Here is a 16,041-nt window from a genome sequence, read left to right as displayed (position 1 = left end):
TTTAAAGAAATACAGTTGTAATTTATTTCATTGTAACATTTATTGTTTATAATTATTAATGTCTTGTTTGTTAAAACATTATCTAGTCATACTTGTCTCCTCTCCACAAGAAAATCTTTAGATTTTGAACATTTCAGCCAAAGAGAATGAATGCAGAAGTAAAAGTTACATAATACATTCTACTTTTAATTTAAACAGATTTTAATCTTACATGCAAAACATATTGTACTCATTTATAAATAATCATCTTTAGGTGATGAATATTTTTAGAGGGGCATGCTAGTTTTAAATACTCTATTTATACTCTTTTATTTAAATAAATGCCCTACTTTTACTGGGCTTTATGTAACCCCACCAAATAGGTTAAATATATAGTAAAAGTTATGTTTCAGTACCACTCCTGGTGAGGATACAGTTGATGAGCAAATGAAAAGCAGGCATACGTGCATATGCTCCAATCACTGGTTATATCCTCATCTGAAGGAAATAAAGTGGGGTTTCCAAGAAAATAATTTTGACTATGAGTTAAAAAGATATGAAATGAAACAAAAAATATATATTTTGTAATTGAGACAGAGGGGCATATTTATCAAGCTCTGTATAGAGTTTGATTCCCAGTGTTTCTGGCGAGCCTCTAAAGACCACTGTTCCATAACTTTTCCACCTGCTCTGAGGCGGCAGACAGAAATCGACCCAATCGAATATGATTGGGTTGATTGAGACCCCAAGCAGGGGGCGGCATTGCCCCAGCAGTTCACAAGAACTGCTGGTGCAATGATAGCGCTGTCGACATTTATCGATGTGCAGTGGACATGATCCGCAAATCATAATTAATAGGCCTCAGAGCATGCAATTTTTTTAAAAAAAAGTTTTCAATTTACTTCTATGATCAAATTTTGGTTCGTTCCCATGATATTCTTTGTTGATGAGATACCTAGGTAAAATCTGTAGCACTACATGTCAAGAGATAGAGCTGCTATCTTGTGCTCTTGCAAATGGATAACATTCCTGCAAAACTGCTACGAAACACGTGCACACTCCTGACTTTACATCCCTGATTTTCAACAAAATATACCAAGAGAACGAAGAAAATAACAGAATAGAAGTAAATTAGAAAACTTTTTAATATTGAATGCTCTATCTTACTTATGGGTTTCATGCCCCTTTAAACACATAATAAAAGAGCTCTAAGAAGAGTATTTTATTTATATACTAAATTGCACTATACATTAATTGGAAGAAATTGAAACAGAGCATATATTGTTCCATTATTTTATTGCATTATGAATAAAATCTGCACTGAGTAAAACACATATATTCTGTTTCTATACTAAAGAGAAAACAAGAGATTATGTTAACCCCCACTCCAAATGGTGTATACATATAAAGTCCCCACTTCAGAGCCAAAGTGTATTGTCACCTCTGAGCAGGACACAGCTATTGATGTCACCAGGAGTGGTATATGCACACAGCAGCCATTTATCAGACTTGTTTTTCTAAGGAACAACTTAGAGCAAAAAAAAAACACTTATAAGGAAGGAAAAACTCTCAATTACTGACTCAACTTGCTGGGACACCCTCTAGGAATTGTTATCCACATATAGATCCTTTAAAAAAAAGCCATTATAGTAGGAAAAATTACATGTTCTATTTTAATGCTGCAGGTAAATTTTAAGACTAGCGACCCTGAGCCTCAATGTGTTTAACCTCTGTAAATTGGCTAAAAACATGGTAGAAGTACTGCTTGGGACATGCAGAGCACTGCTGGTCTTGAGCTGAAACTGCCACTGATCCAATGAGCAGAGCTAGTCTCACAACCCAGCTGTGTGATTGGATCAGCAGCAGTTTCTGTTTGGGACCAGCAGTGCTCTGCGCTTCCCGAGCTGTAATTCTTCTGTGCGTTTTCTCCCTTTGTGGGGGTTATAAAGTGGCAGGGTCACAAGTATGAAACTTAAAGGCTCAAATAAATTAGAGCTTTTCATTTTTTTTACTATAATGGCCCTTAAAATTAACAAAAGGAGTGACACTCTGTATTCATGAACAACAAATTCTGGGCCAGATTAGAAGCTCGCTCGCAAACCCCACTGGAAGTAAACTTTTAGATAAGTTGTTTAAAATTACATGCCCTATTTGAATCATGAAATATTTTTTTGGAGTTGACTGTCCCTTTAATACTGCATACAAATATCCTGTATTTTCTGGTTGTAATATAATAAAGAGACTGAGAAATAATTATATATGGTCATTATACCATTACTAAAGCAACAAATCTAATGGTGGCCTAAGACTTTTGCAAAGTACTATATATATATATACACACACATTGTAGCCCTTTCCATTCAAATAGCTTGTCATATACCATATACCTTCTATATAAAATATTTTATTAATATTTATATAAATAAGTTTTATTAGATAGCGTATATATGAGTGTAACACCTTATTTTAATGTATTTATGTTGTGTTTTGTGCAAAAAATATTACGCTATGAGGCCCATTTATCAAGCTCCAGATGGAGCTTGTGGGCCCGTGTTTCTGGCGAGTCTTCAGACTCGCCAGAAACACAAGTTATGGAGCAGCGCTCTAAAGACTTCTGCTTCATAACCCTGTCCGCCTGCTCTGATGAGGCGGACAGGAATCGCCAGAATTCAACCCGATCGAGTACGATAAGGTTGACTGACACCTCCCTGCTGGCGGCCGATTGGCCGAGAGTCTGCAGGGGGTGACGTTACACCAGCAGCTTTTGTGAGCTGCTGGTGCAATGCTGAATATGGAGAGCGTATTGCTTTCTGCATTCAACGATGTCTGTGGGACCTGATCCGCACTGTCGGATCAGGTCCGACAGACATTCGATAATTCGGCCTCTAAGTCTCAACTCGCTCTAACCCGATGCACACAAACTTAAATTGCACTCGAGCGTACACATTTACTTGCAACATGTAATACTCGTGCAACTTGTAATCTGGAACAGTGTTTTCTAAAAGTATATTTATATTTCCCTTCTGGAAAGGGGTTAAACACATAGTAGAAGTACAGAGAGAGAGAAAAAAGTGGTTGTTAAAAGGTCTACAAATCTGAAGACCAAATATAGAGAAAAACTCAACATTATTGTTATAATGTTTTTAAAATATTGACATATAGGTTGTGGTCAAGTTCACTTTATACAGAGTATCTGCATAAATGCAAATTATTTCCATGCGCTAAAGTACATTAAATACTTTTTTTAAAAAATTAAGAGGACATAAATACAGCACATAATGTTTAATCATCATAGATTTCATATAAGTTTATGTCATCCTACCTGAGCTACCAGCTGGCAAAGTCGCGAACCTTCTTGAGTGAGGCTAAATAAATTGTGAATTGCAGTTTCCATGCTGTATATATTATCACAAGTCTCCATCTGTTCAACCAGGCTCTGTATAACAGATATAATTATAGCCATTAATAGACAGACAGATAGAAACAGATAACAGTAGAAAGATATAAATAACAACCTTTTTATGTTTATGGGGCCTGACACTATCCACCAATAGCTAAAAAACTGAAAAAACAGGGCACACAGAAGTGTCCTCTGTAAACTCCTATCCAAAATTAACCCTTCCCTAGGTATAATTATAGACAATATACGAAAATAAAAAATGTATGGTAAGGAGCGCTCAGAAGAGCAATAGAGTACTGGCGGAATAAATAAAGAAATATATACTATTTATTACTCAATGGAATACAAAATGGTAAAAAAATATAGTTCTAATACAATTCATATGCAAAATACTAAAGTGCAAAATACTAAAGTGCAGAAATCTTGAGTGCAGATTGCTAAAGTGCATAAGATATAACAAACCTATAGTATAAGTGCTTAAGATAGACTTAATAGCCAAAAAAATTAATCAAATATTAATCAAATGTAATATGCCGTAACTACATGACCGAATGACAAATATTGTGATGACCTACAGCCCACAACTAAGATAGGTCATCTAATTGCAAAGTGAATGCAAAGTTGATGCAAATAAAAGTCTCTGAAATTAGAGATGTGTAGCAGCGCCAAGTGTGAGACTGATGTCCAGTGTTTCAAAGAGTATTAACAGAGTCCAAATAGGGATAGAGCAGACTGACCTCAGAGTAAAAAGTATCTTACAAAGTCTGACATATGCGTAAGGGCAAAAAGCTCTCTTACTTGTGTCGGTAAAATATTCAAGAGGACCCTTAGCCACACTCACGACTCCAACTAGGTGTCCCTCTATGACCAATACCTGCTTTTCTGTTATCCAGTAGTGTGGTCTCAAAAGTATATGTCTTGGATAATCGGATCTTACTCATGGACCCTTGGCCACATTTGCAGCTTAAAATGGCATCCTTACTCTGATCACGATTCCCAGTCTCCCGTTGGCAGGGGCGGTACTATGATGTATATCTCTGCTATTGGTCAGATGAGAATCCTGTTGCACGCTGAGAGCGTGATAGAAGCACTTTGGCAGTGAAAATTCTGAACGGCCGTTCAAAGTCTTTCAATTTCCTCAAAACCTCCGTCTGTCTATCCAGACTCCTTAGGTTTATAAAAAAGGTGCAAGTGCTGAATCAATGCTGTAGTAGTTGACGCGTTTCGCCCCTGGAGCAGGGATTTATCAAAACATACTCTGGGTCATCTGTCTGTGATTTTTAAATACCCCTCCATTGTCATCCATTGGTTCTTGTCAGCTCATAATTAAAGGTGGAAACGCCTTTAAAGATGGATATTTCTTTTCCACAGTATATCTGCTAACAACATTGTATATAGCATATACAAAATACAAAACATTTGTTCCTGTTATATATTAAAAACATAAATCTGGTCTAATACAGTAAAGGCATATAATAGATCTTTACAAGAATTAAATAAAAAGTTAAAAGCCAGCAGTGATGTCTATACTAATGGGTTCAATATGGCAGGCTCTGAATGAGTATTATTACAGCATAGGAATCAAAGAAAAGAATCAATATTATAAATGAAGAAAATATGTTATAATATACAAATTAGGAATAGATACAATAAACCAGAAAAGAGTCATCTTGCAATAAGGATTTTCTAAGGTTAATGTGACAAGAAAGGGGGATAAGTCTAGTTCAGAGTTTAGGTCAAAATGATGTAAGGTCTGCATTTTATAAATGAGCTCTGCATCCTTTCTCAGGAGTTTTTGCTAAAAATTTCCCCCTCTCCAGTCTGCACTGACTTTCGAGATTCCCCAAAATTTGAATGCTTTTAGGCTGTTTTTATGAACTTCACGAAAACAATTTTTTATTTTTTTATTATTATACTTTTTTTATAAAGTGCCATCATATTCTGCAGCGCTGTCCATGGATACAGTTCATTTAAATAAAACAATATAAAACTTGTAAGAGACAGGACAAAATTTACAAACACATACAGGAGGAATTGAGGGCCCTATTCCAGTGGGAACTTACAATCTAAAAGGGTAGGAGGTTGAGAAACAGGAGGTGAGGACTGCAAGATTGAGAAAGATGTTAATGCAGAGTTAGATGAGGGAGATATTGTTAGGTAAGAGAAATATTATTGAGTTAGATGGTAGGCTTCTCTGAACAGAAAAGTCTTCAGAGAGCATTTAAAAGAAGAAAGATTAGGGCAAAGTCTGACAGCATGAGGGAGAGTGTTCCAGATGGTAGGTGCTGCACGACTAGCATGAGAAGAGGTGATAGTCACAGATGCAAGGAGCAGGTCATTGTTGGATCTTAGTGGGCGGGCTGGAGTATACTTGATGATTAGAGAGGATAGGTAGAGGGGATCGATGTTGCTGAGCGCTTTGTATGCAAGGGTGAGAATTTTGGATAGATTCTGCTGTGAATGGGGAGCCAAAGAACGGACTTGCAGAGAGGTGCAGTAGATACAGAGGGACAGGAAAAGTGGATCAGCCTGGCAGAGGCATTTAGGATGAAATAAAGGGAGGAGAGGTGGAAAAGAGGAAGGCCAGTAAGTAGGTTATTGCAGTAGTCAAGTCGGGAAATAACAAGTGAGTGGATTATTTGCTTTGTAGTGTTAGCGCACATAAAAGGTCGAATCTTGTAAATATTGCGTAGATGGTTGTGGCCGGATGTAGAAAGTGATTGGATATGGGGGACGAAGAATAGATTTGAGTCAAGTGTAACTCTGAGGCAGCGGACTTGGGGCGATGGGGAAATGGTGATGCCGTCAACAGGGATAGAGAAGTCAGAAGTCGGCATAGAGATTGAGGCGGGATAAGAAGGAGCTCAGTCTTGGACATGTTAATCTTTAGGTGGTGAGAGGCCATCCAGGAAGAAATACCAGATAAGCAGTTGCTGACATGAGAAAGGACAGAGGGAGAGAGAGCAGGGGTGGAGAGGTAGATCTGGGTGTCATCAGCATAAAGGTGATATTTGAAGCCATAACTGTTGATAAGTTTACCCAGCGAAGAAGTATAAATGGAGAAGAGTAAAGGAGAGTAAAGGACCCAGAACAGATCCTGAGGTACAGACAGAGGCATTGGAGAGGAGGAGTCGTTGGCAAATGACACAGAAAAAGACCTGTGAGAAAGATAAGAGTGAATCAAGGAAAGAGCAGTGTCACAGAGGCCAAAAGAGCTAAGGGTCTGTAGGAGGAGGGGGTGGTCAACTGTGTCGAAGGCAGCTGACAGGTCAAGTAAGATGAGTATAGAGTAGTGGCCAATAATTTTAGCAGAGAGAAGATCGTTAGTAACCTTGGTAAGGGCAGTCTCAGAAAATTATTATACATATGGGTGTCTAGTTTCTCCTTCTTAATGCAGTTTAGGTACTCTCATATCTGTTCCCTAGTGGTCTCCCCAATATACTGTTTGTGACAGGTGCATTCGATAATGTAGACTATGCCCTTCTTTGATTTTATATACATAACCATTTAGTCTGGATTTAATTTCTTTACACTTGGAGCTAAATTTACAAGATTTACATCCAAAGCAGGGGAAAAACCATACAGTAAATTCCCCTGTAGGTCACTTTCTTTTTTGGGAGGTTTACCTTTCTTGAACTCAATTGGAGCCAGTAAGCTTTTCATATTTCTAGCTCTCTTATATACTATTTTGGGGGAACTTGATTCCTTATCCCCTATAATCAGATCTGTGTGTACTAAATGCCAGTGTTTCTTCATACTCTTCTTATATAGATGGTTGTCACAGTTATTATCTGTCACTAGAAGGACGTTAAAATCATCTGTAGCCCCATTCTGTTTCTCATATTTGTTTTTTTTATTGTATGTAAGTAGATCATTCCTATCTTTTTTGTTTACCTGTTCTGTAACTTTTTCGATAGTTTCAGGGTCATATCCTCTTTCTAAAAAATTATTTTCAAGGATCTGTATCTGTTCCTCATAATCTGAAGGTCTAGAGCAGTTGCGTTTGATTCTCAAACATTGTCCTTTTGGGGTGTTATTTTTCCATTGGCTGAGGTGGCAGCTCTTCGAATGTATGAGATTATTGGCATTAACTTTTTTTTAAAATGTGTTTTTGTGATTATACTATTTTCTATCAATTCAATGTCTATGTCTAGGAAGGTGATTTTATCTGGACTAAATGTATAAGTAAAACTAATGCCTATATTGTTTTCATTCATTTCAGCCAAGAATAACTCCAAATTTGTAGTGGTTCCCCTCCAACTAAAAATAATATCATTGATAAATCTCCTATAGAGTACGAGATTCGCCCCAAGTCTATGAGGGTAAATAAATTCCACCTCCCATTTATCTAAAAATAGGTTGGCATAGCTGGGGGTGAATCTTGTACCCATAGTGGTTCCCCTTGTCTGTAAAAAGAACTTATTATTAAAAGAAAAGTAGTACTGGTTTAAAGGGACAGTCTACACAAGAATTTTTATTGTTTTAAAAGATAGATAATCCCTTTATTACCCATTCCCCAGTTTTGCATAACCAACACAGTTATAATAATATACTTTTAACCTCTGTGATTATCTTGTATCTAAGACTCTGCAAACTGCCCCTTTATTTCAGTTCTTTTGACAGACTTGCAGTTTAGCCAATCAGTGCCTGCTCCCAGATAACTTCACGTGCATGAGCACAGTGTTATCTATATGAAATACGTGAACTAACACCCTCTAGTGGTGAAAAACTGTTAAGATGCATTCTGAAAAGAGGTGGCCTTCAAGGTCTAAGAAATTAGCATATGAATCTCCTAGGTTAAGCTTTCAACTAAGAATACCAAGAGAACAAAGCAAAATTGGTGATAAAAGTAAATTGGAAAATTGTTTAAAATGACATGCTCTATCTGAATCATGAAAGTTTATTTTGGCCTAGACAGTCCCTTTAATATGAACTCTATACCTGTTAAAAAAAATTCTTCCTGTTCCATTTTTAAGGGTTTATCTCTAGACATCAATAGGTTGGTGGTCTCTATTCCCAACTTATCCTGTATGCTTGTGTATAGGGAAGAAACATTGCAAGTTCCCATTATTAATCCTTTTTCCCATTGTATTTGATTTAGACACTGTAGTATATTTGTAGTGTCTTTTAAATATGAAGGCAGATTTTTAACGTAATGCTGTATGAATGTATCTATATATTGGGAGAGGTTGGATGTGATTGAACCAATGCCAGATATGATTGGTCTTCCGGGTGGGTTTACTAGGTCTTTATAAACCTTTGGTAAATAATAAAATACCGGGATTTTGGGGAATTTTGGATTTAAAAAATTATATTCCCTATTTAAAATTATCCCTTTTTCCTTGCCGTCGTTTAGAATTTCTGTCAGTCTACCAGCAATTTTTTTGTAGGGTCTAATTTTAACTCCTGATATGTCTCTGTATCATTTAACAGTCTATTGGCTTCTTCTAGGTATTTTAAAGTATCCAGGAGGACAACCCCCTCCCTTGTCAGCCAGCTTAATGGTTAGCCAGTTGTCTTTTTTTAAAGATTCTATAATTTTCCTTTCTTTCCTTGTTAGTTTATTGGTAGGATATTTGTGTAGTTTAGCATTAGCTCTTTGTACTAATTCTCAAATAGTTCTAAATTTCTGCCTTTTTCATTAGTAGGGTAGAATTGTGACTTAGGTTTTTGGTCTGTGTGTTTCCTTTCTGGGTTAGGGTTCACTGCCATTTAGTTGTGTACTGTGTTTCTTTCAATTGGATTTTTAAGGAAGAATCTTTTAAGGGTAAGTTTTCTTAGAAATTGACTTATATGTATATGGGTATTAAATTTGTTAAGTCTTGTTGTGGGTGCAAAACTTAAACCCAAATTAAGTACCTTTTCTTCCTCTGTGGTTAGTACCCTGCTGCTTAAATTAAATATTCCTGACTTTACTTCTATTTTGTTCTCTACATGTCTATTTCCCTTTCTTCCTCCTCTTTTCCCTCTCTGTTTCTTTTTCTTAGGGGTGGGCCATTTGCAGTTGGCTGGTTTTTGGATGTCCCTTGTGTTGCTGGGCTTGCCACTAAAAAATAATTCTCAGTTCTTGGAGTTATGGGTACTATTGGTAATTTTTCAAATCTATTTGTACATGTTAGATCCCAGTTCTGGTTGTTCTTCGTTTTTTTATTTCTCCCTCTTAAAAATTCTCTTTCCCTATATGTATTATAGTATCTATCATTTCCTCTTCTAGAATTATCATTGTAGTAGGAGTTATATCTATAGTCATTATTATTTCTATATATAAAATAACTATTGTCTCTGTTTTCAAACCACCTCTTCTGATCATACCTTTCATATTCCCTGCCTCTATTTCCAGAATATGCATATCCTCTTTGTTGGGTATCAAATTTCCTATTATAGTATCTGCATTCTAGTCTGTCTTCTATGTGCCAATTTTCTTTATTCCTCTGTTGTGAGTTATAGTTGAAGGATTTTTTATGGTTTCTTTGGCCATTGTGTTTGTAATCTAGGTAAGTCTCCCCAATCACTCTCTATTTCTTGTGTGTTTAGGTCATCTGATATACTATTATTTGTGTTAGTTTCTATTTCACCTTCTAATGGGACTTCCTTACCCATCTCAAGGTAATCTCCTTCGTCTCTCCTATATTTTTTTCACTTTGTGTCCAATAATTCTCTATTTAGAACATTTAATCTTTGCAATATACCTGTCTGTTTCTCTTTAAATCTTTTATCTTCCCTGGGGTTATTTAACTCATCTTTTATTTGGGATTTATTGTTTCCTATAGTTTCTAATGAGTCTTCCCTAGATCTTTTTAGTATATTCATTAGTGTAAAAGATATACTCTCCAGGGCATCATCCCATTCCTTTTGAAAACTGCTTTTCAATTCATAAGTACAATTCTTTTTAAAATAAAAATGATTAGTAGTCAGCACCAGGAGAGCAAAGCACACAAATTTACTATAAAAAACGGCCACCTAACAGGGTCGTACAGATGAATAAATAAATAAATAGTGGGGGCATAGGAGCGCCACTCAAATGGGGCTTAAGTGTGCTGGTGGAAAAGCTGGGCCCAAAGAGATTATCAATATGGGTGTGTAATGGTCAAAAAAACAACACATAGTACTGTATTACTAAAGAGCGTAGAAATAGTACTGTATTAATAACATATAAAACTGTATTAGTAAGGAGCGTAGAAATATGGTGAAAAATACATACAATAAAGATTTTATAAAAACATATGTTATATATAGAAACGGTTTTATTCCAAGGAATATATGGAACAAGATTGCTAGAACTATGTAGCAATCTAGCAATATTTAAAAAGCAACAGTGAAAAAGATATGTCAAACAAAAAAATTAATGAATGATATAAATGAATCTGAGCTCAGATAAACAAACGTCCCATATATAAAGCAACGATCTAGTCCCAAAGTCTATACAGTCACAAAGAGTAAAAAATCCAGTGGAGGTCTAGTGTGGAAGGATCCAGAGAAGAGAGAGGAAAGTACTATTATCCAAGGGAGGAAAATCTTTTCCTTTTAGTTTAGCTAGCTTTTTCTGTTTTTGTGCATCTGTTTGTTTTTTCTTTCACAGGTACCTTTTAGATGTTCTTACTCTGAACCAGAAGTTTTGGATAAAAGATTTTACTCCCCTGGATAATAGTACTTTCCTCTCTCCTTTCTGGATCCTTCCACACTGGACCTCTACTGGATTTTTTTACTCTTTGTGACTGTATAGACTTTGGGACTAGATTGTTGCTTTATTTATGGGACATCCCTTTATGTGAGCTCAGATTCATTAATATCATTAATTAATTTTACTTATTGTTCCTTTTTTATTTATATACCCTTATTTTGTCATATGTTTGACATATGTTTTTCACTGTTGCTTTTTAAATATTTTACTTTAGATTGTGACTAACTCTGCTAGATTGCCACATAGTTCTAGCAATCTTGTTCCATATATTCCTTGGAATAAAACCGTTTTTTAAATATAACATATGTTTTTATATAATCTTTATTGTCTGTATTTTCCCCCCTATTTCTACGCTCCTTACTAATACAGTACTATGTGTTATTAATACAGTAGTATTTCTACGCTCTTTAGTAATACAGTACTATGTTTTTTGGCCATTACACACCCATATTGATAATCTCCTTGGGCCCAGCATTTCCACCAGCACACTTAAGCCCCCTTTGGGTGGCGCTCCTATGTCCCCACTATTTAAACCTCTAGGTACAAGATTATTATTAATATATATTTTTTTTTAAAAACTAGTTCTGTCTTTTGCTTCAGTTCACTTGTTATGTTTTTCTCCAATTTTTTTAAAGTGGAGTCAAGATTTATAGGAGAAGTATTGGCTTCAGTGAAGGTGTCATTACCCATATTTTGTAGTACTTTATCTCTCCAAGTTAAGATATCATCCTCCATAACTATGCTGCATCTGTTCTGGTTCACAAGAGCAAGGGAAGAAAATAACAATGCGCACTGAAGTATCCTATAAGATATAACAAAGCTATAGTATAAGTGCTTAAGATAGACTTAATAGCCAAAATAGTAAACAAATATAAATCAAATGTAACATGCCGTAACTACATGGCCAAATGCCAAATATTGCAATAACTTACAGCCCACAACTAAGATAGGTCATCTAAGTGCAAAGTGAATGCAAAGTGGATGCAAATAAAAGTCTCTGAAATCAAAGATGTCTAGCAGCGCCAATTGTGAGACTGATGTTGAGTGTTTCAAAGAGTATTAGGGTTAGTCCAAATAGGGATAGAGCAGACTGACCTCAGAGTAAAATGTATCTTGCAAAGTATGACATATGTGTAAGTGCAAAAAGCTCCTTTATTTGTGTCGGTAAAATATTCAAGAGGACCATTAGCCACACTCACGGCTCTAACTAGGTGTCCCTCTATGACCAATACATTATTTTCTGTTATCCAGTAGTGTGGTCTCAAAAGTAAATGTCTTGGATAATCAGATCTTACTCACGGACCCTTGGTCAAATGGCCCACCCCTAAGAAAAAGAAACAGAGAGGGACAAGAGGAGGAAGAAAGGGAAAAAAGACATGAAGAGAACAAAATAGAAGTAAAATCAGGAATATTTAATTTAAGCAGCAGGGTACTAACCACAGAGGAAGAAAAGCTACTTAATTTGGGTTTAAGTGTTGCACCCACAACAAGACTTAACAAATGTAATACCCATATACATATAAGTCAATTTGTAAGAAAACGTACCCTTAAAAGATGCTTCCTCAAAAATCCAATTGAAAGAAACATAGTACAGAAACATACTAACTCAATGGCAGTGAATCCTAACCCAGAAATGAAACACACAGACCTAAAACCTAAGTCACAATTCTACCCTACTAATGAAAAAGGCAGACATTTAGAACTATTCAAGAAATTAGTACAAAGAGCTAATGCTAAACTACACAAATATCCTACCAACAATCTAACAAGAAAACAAAGGAAAATTATGGAAACTTTAGCAATCTGCACTCTAGATTTCTGCACTTTAGTATTTTGCACTTTAGCATTTTGCATATGAATTGTATTAGAACTCAGCGTATTTATTATTTGTTTGCCATTTTCATGTGACAGTAATTTAATTTTAACTCAGGGAGACATCCCTTTTTTAATACTTTTAAAGGGACACTGAACCCACATTTTTTTCTTTTGTAATTCAGATAGAGCATTCAATTTTAAGCAACTTTCTAATTTACCCCTATTATCAAATGTTCTACATTCTCTTTGTATCTTTATTTGAATAGCAAGAATGTAAGTTTAGATGCCGGCCCATTTTTGGTGAACAATCTGGGTTGTTCTTGCTGATTGGTGGATAAATTCACCCACCAATAAACAAGTGCTGTCCAGGGTCTGAACAAAAACTGTCTGGCTCCTTAGCTTAGATGCCTTATTTTCAAATAAAGATAGCAAGAGAACAAAGAAAAAATGATAATAGGAGTAAATTAGAAAGTTGCTTAAAATTGCAAGCACTATCTGAATCACAAAAGAAAACATTTGGGTTCAGTGTCCTTTTAACTTGTATAGTTGCTCAAATTTGGTGTTTTCAATATATCCATATATATTTGATTTAACCATATATTTTTTGACCATTGAAATATTCCATTGAGTAATAAATAGTATATATTTTTTATTTATTCCTCCAGGACTCTATTGCTCTTCTACAATGCATTTTTTATTTTCGTATTTTATCCACCAATAGACATAGAAAGTGTCATTCTCTGTATGATCAGTAATCTGCCTTCATATAGTAAGGTAGATGATCAGTGATCCCTTACTATATGAAGACAGATGCCTTCTCCCCCCAGACACAGTTTCCGCTAAGCTGATAGCGAGGACAGCGCCATGTAACTCTGTTCTAGACATAGGTACTACATCAACACAGTACGCTGGGCAAAGTTAAGAGTTAAGGATATGACCACTGAACCAATCAGGAGCAGTGTACAAATATATCCTGTTAGTACATCCTTATCTGGATTGTGTCAAGCATGCAACTTTCACTATATGATTAACCTTTTTGCAATGCTTCCACACAGCATGACAAGATTTTTTTTTTTTTTTTTTAAATAATAATTTTTCTTTTATACTAAAATATTCCTTTTAAGTAATACACTTGCTTAAATAAAAATGCAACACAAAAAATAATTTTGGTTGAGTGAAAAGAAAAGAAGATATTACATTTATCAGATGAAGTAGCAAGCTCATTATCAAATGTCATATTTCAGTATAATTAATACTGCCTTACGGGCAAAAAAATATTTTTTTAAAGAAATTAAATTATATTAAAAAACCATAATGGTTTTTAAATAAAAACATAATAAACTATTAAATACAGTGCACCATATCTAAAATATTTAAGATGAATATCAGAAATCTACAAGCAAATAAAAGTTTTAATGGATTTGATACAAATCAAACAAAGGATGATTAAAGGTATCTAAACCCAATATGTTTTCTTTCATGATTCAGATAGAGCAGCAATTTTAAACAACTTTCTAATTTACTCCTATTATCAATTTATCTGTGTTCTTTATTTAAAAAGCAGGAATATAAAGCTTAGGAGCTGGCCAATTTCAGGGCCAGCACCCTGGGTAGTGCTTGCTTACTGGGGGCTACATTTAGCCACCAATAAGCAAGCATAACCCAGGTTCTGAACCAAAAATGGACCAGCTCCTAAGCTTACATTCCTGCTTTTTAAATAAAAGATGCAAGAGAACGAAGAAAACTTGATAATAGGAGTAAATTATAAATGCCTAGATTTAGAGTTTTGTCGGTAAAGACCCGCGGTGCTAAAGAGGCTTTTTTTTTCCAGCGCACCCTTAAGACAATGCTGGTATTTAGAGTTGTCTGAATGGCTGCGTTAGCCTCAGAAAAGGGAGCGTTGAGCATAATTTAGCTCCACTTCAACCCTCAATACCAGTGTTGCCTACGGTAGCGGTAAGCTGGAAAAAAGTGCTTGTGCACGATATCCCCATAGGAAACAATGGGGCTGAGCTGGCTGCACAAAAACCTAACACCTGCAAAAAAGCAGCGTTCAGCTCCTAACGCAGCCCCATTGTTTCCTATGGGGAAACACTTTCTAAGCCTACACCTAACACCCTAACATGAACCCCGAGTCTAAACACCCCTAATCTTACACTTATTAACCCCTAATCTTCCTCCCTCGCTATCGCTGACACCTGCATTATATTATTAACCCCTAATCTTCTGCTCTGGACACCGCCGCCACCTACATTATAGCTATGAACCCCTAATCTGCTGTCCCTAACATTGCCAACACCTATATTATATTTATTCCCCCCTAATCTGCCCCCCTCCAATGTTGCCACCACCTACCTACACTTATTAACCCCTAATCTGCCGACCGGACCTCGCCGCCACTATAATAAATGTATTAACCCCTAAACTGGCGCACTCCCGCCTCGCAAACACTATAATAAATTTTATTAACCCCTAATCTGCCCTCCCTAACATCGCGCCACCTACCTACAATTATTAACCCCTAATCTCCCGCCCCCAACGTCGCCGCTACTATAATAAAGTTATTAACCCCTAAACCTAAGTCTTACCCTAACACCCCCCTAAGTTAAATATAATTATAATTAAACTAAATAAATGTACTATTATTAAATAAATTATTCCTATTTCAAACTAAATACTTACCTATAAAATAAACCCTAATTTAGCTACAATATAACTAATAGTTACATTGTAGCTATTTTAGGATTTATATTTATTTTACAGGCAACTTTGTATTTATTTTAACTAGGTACAATAGCTATTAAATAGTTAATAACTATTTAATAACTACCTAGTTAAAATAAGTACAAAAGTACCTGTAAAATAAATCCTAACCTAAGTTACAAATACACCTAACACTACACTATCATAAAATTAATTAAATAAATTAACTACAATTACCTACAATTACATTTAATTAAATAAACTAAACTATAGTACAAAAAAAAACACTAAATTACAGAAAATAAAAAAAGAATTACAAGAAGTTTAAACTAATTACACCTAATCTAAGCCCCCTAATAAAATAATAAAATCCCCCAAAGTAAAAAAATGCCCTACCCTATTCTAAATTACAAAGTAATCAGCTCTTTTACCACCCCTTAAAAGGGCATTTTGCGGGGCATTG

At 35.5% G+C, this 16,041-nt stretch overlaps 1 protein-coding gene across 1 annotated transcript in view; it reads right to left on the bottom strand.

Annotated features, from left to right (window-relative positions):
* Positions 1 to 16,041, bottom strand: part of INSC (INSC spindle orientation adaptor protein) — a 378,936-nt gene that overhangs the window by 335,602 nt on the left and 27,293 nt on the right. Inside the window, exon 4 of the mRNA XM_053720626.1 lies at positions 3,302 to 3,415. Coding sequence (XP_053576601.1) covers positions 3,302 to 3,415 — 114 coding nt within the window. The remainder of the gene's footprint in view (positions 1 to 3,301; positions 3,416 to 16,041) is intronic.

This window comes from Bombina bombina, chromosome 7, assembly GCF_027579735.1.
Source record: "Bombina bombina isolate aBomBom1 chromosome 7, aBomBom1.pri, whole genome shotgun sequence".
Lineage (NCBI taxonomy): Eukaryota > Metazoa > Chordata > Amphibia > Anura > Bombinatoridae > Bombina > Bombina bombina.
Note: the sequence above shows the minus strand (reverse complement) of the source record. Positions and strands in the feature narration are given on the sequence as shown.